The 2,942-nt window shown below is 42.5% G+C and overlaps 1 protein-coding gene across 1 annotated transcript; it reads left to right on the top strand.

Moving 5' to 3' along the window:
- The first annotated feature begins 932 nt into the window (after window positions 1-932).
- LOC121228970 (uncharacterized) lies at window positions 933-1,522 on the top strand. Its single transcript, XM_041112021.1, has 2 exons — window positions 933-1,183; window positions 1,324-1,522. Exons 1-2 carry the CDS (start codon window positions 933-935, stop codon window positions 1,520-1,522), a joined length of 450 nt encoding a protein of 149 aa, XP_040967955.1.
- The last annotated feature ends 1,420 nt before the right edge of the window (window positions 1,523-2,942 follow it).

Raw genomic sequence — 2,942 nt, forward strand, 5'->3', positions numbered from 1 at the left:
GTAAGGCTAATGTGGTGGTCGATACATTGAGCCGTAGGGCTATGTCAGATTTGAGAGCGATGTTTGCTAGACTTAGCTTGTTCGATGATGGGAGTTTGTTGGCTGAGCTGGAAATCAAGCCAACTTGGATTGAGCAGATTAAGGGTAAGCAACTGGAGGATGAGTCTTTGGGCCTTTGGTTCCGACAGATTGAGAGTGGTAGTACTATGGACTTTGGGTTGAACTCTGAGGGTGTGTTGTGTTTTCGAGGCTGAATATGTGTGCCGAATAATTCTGACTTGCGACAGTCTATATTGAGAAAGGCGCATAGTAGCCCTTACGCTATGCTTCCCGGTGGGAATAAGATGTACCGGGATCTTCGAGAGTTGTATTGGTGGCTAGGATAGAAGCGAGAGGTTACTGATTTTGTAGCTAGGTGTCTGACATGCCAGCAAGTTAAGGCTGAGCATCAGTTGCCTTCGGGTTTGCTGCAGTTGGTTAAGATTCCGTTATAGAAGTGGAAGCGATTAACGATGGATTTTGTTAGTGGGTTGCCCTTAACACCTACTAAGAAGGATTCAGTGTGGGTCATCATGGATTGATTGACCAAGTCTGCACACTTTATACCAGTTAGAACAGATTATTCTCTGCAAAAGCCGGCGAAGCTTTATATTTCTGAGATAGTGAGACTGCATGGGGTACCGGTCTCAATCATTTCTGATAGGGATCTTCACTTCATGTCTCGATTTTGGGAGAAGCTACATGAGACTCTAGGTTCAAGGTTGGACTTCAGTACTACATTCCATCCTCAGACCGATGGTCAGTCTGAGAGGGTGATTTAGATACTGGAGGACATGTTGAGGAGCTGTGTTATTGATTTTCGAGTTAGTTGGGAGGATTATCTACCGTTAGCGGAGTTTGCCTATAAAAATAGTTACCAATCCAGCATCCGGATGGCACTTTACGAGGAACTATATGGGCATAAGTGTCGTACTACCTTATGTTGGACCGAGTTGGGCGAGTTACGTGTTCTGGGTCCTAAATTGGTTTCTGAGACAAAGGATAAGGTTAGATTGATTCGAGATCATTTGAAAACGGCTTCTGACAGGCAGAAGTCTTATGCAGACTTAAAGAGACGTGAGATTAAGTATTTTGTGGGAAGCTCTGTATTTCTTAAGGTTTCGCCATGGAAGAAGGTTTTAAGGTTTGGTCTAAGGGCAAGTTGAGCCCTAGATTTATTGGACCTTACCATATTCTGAAGTGAGTGAGACCGGTTGCTTATCAGTTGGAGCTACCTCTGGAATTGGATCATATTCATGACGTGTTTTAAATTTCCATGTTAAGGTGCTACAGCTCTGATCCCACTCACATTTTTCTTGTTGAGGAGGTTGAGGTTAGGCCGGACTTTACCTTTGAGGAGGAGCTGGTTCAGATTTTGGATTGTGATGTAAAGGTTTTGAGGAGGAAGTCTATCCCTTTGGTGAAGGTTCTATGGCGTAATATAGAACTGAGGAGGCCACGTGGGAGCTTGAGGATGCAATGAGTCAGCAGTATCTTTATCTATTCTGATCAGATAAATTTCGAGGACAAAATTTTCTTTTAGGGGGTAGAGTTGTAACGCCCCAAAATTTAAATTTTGTTTTTGCGAATGTGTGACACAAATATCTATCTACTTGAGTGGTTAAGTGTTTTGGGTGTGTGTAGGAGGTCCCAAGTTTAAGCCATGACTTGGGAAAATTTTGGTATTTTTATGATTAAAGCCCAATCTTTGGTCAATAGGCTTTTATTTAATAGTTGATAAGCTTTTATCAGAATGGGCCTACTGGTCTAGTGGTTAAGTAGTGTGTTGGTATACTAGTGGTCTTGAGTTCAAATCCTTGTGCGTGCAAGGGAGTTATTTTTTCTATTTGTGCCGTGTAGGAGTTTGAACTGAACTAAAATGCGTAGTGGTGGATGTGTAGTAGGAAGTGTGAGGAGTGAATTAAGGGATTGGGTTAGTATTTTAGTTTAACCATTATTCCCTTCTCAAATTCTATTTTCTTCCTCTTACTGAAGGAAAATTTTGACCTTTTTTCGCATCTTTTCCCTGCCAAAATTTTGCCTTGCTTCTCTCCTCCTTTTTAGTTTTTATTTTGCTTCCTTCTTGTACAACGGTTCTCTCCCCTTTTTAGTTACGGGAAGATTTAAAGACTCATAATTGATTGTTGGAGATTTTGGATTCGTGAGAATCGTGGTGGTTCAATCGAAAGAGGAGGCTGTGGGTGATAAATTGTGTATATCATGTCTTGGTATTGTTTTCGAGAAGCTATTGTTGGTGGCTTTGGAGCACTTGAGAGTGGCTTTGCATTAAAAATGATACATGTGTGTACTTAATTGCACAAAAAATGAGGTTTCAACGAAAGCCAAAAACCTCACTATCGACGCCATACGGGCGTGTCGTCACCCGTGTGGTAGGCCGTGTGATATAACATGGGTGTGTGATCGATGAGGCCAAACCGTGCGCACAAGATACGGCCGTGTGATGGCCAGGCAGACCGTGTGCAACATACGGGCTGGACTGATTTGGGCCGTGTGGGCCTGCACAGGCAGACCACATGGGCGTGTGAGCTTATTTTCACTGAAATGCTTGTTAAGGTTGCACGGGTCGCCCAAGTCGACTGTGAACCTTCCGTAGGGTCGGTAAGCACTACTTAGACCCTTATCTATGTGAAATTGATTATGGGAATTATGTACTGAGCTTGTTATATATATATAAGCATGTATACTGAACTGTATATGTATTTGATAAATCTGTTATAGCATGCCACTCTATTGTATGTTGAATTGCATGGGGTGTTGATTTTATTTGGGGGAAGTGTACTGAAAGGCTCTTAAGCCTAACATACTGGCAGCTCAACTGCAAACTACTATTTAGTGCTGCATTCGGTACTACCTGGAGTGTAGGGATAGGTGGGTTTATTTAA

Source organism: Gossypium hirsutum, chromosome A05 (genome assembly GCF_007990345.1).
Source record: "Gossypium hirsutum isolate 1008001.06 chromosome A05, Gossypium_hirsutum_v2.1, whole genome shotgun sequence".
NCBI lineage: Eukaryota > Viridiplantae > Streptophyta > Magnoliopsida > Malvales > Malvaceae > Gossypium > Gossypium hirsutum.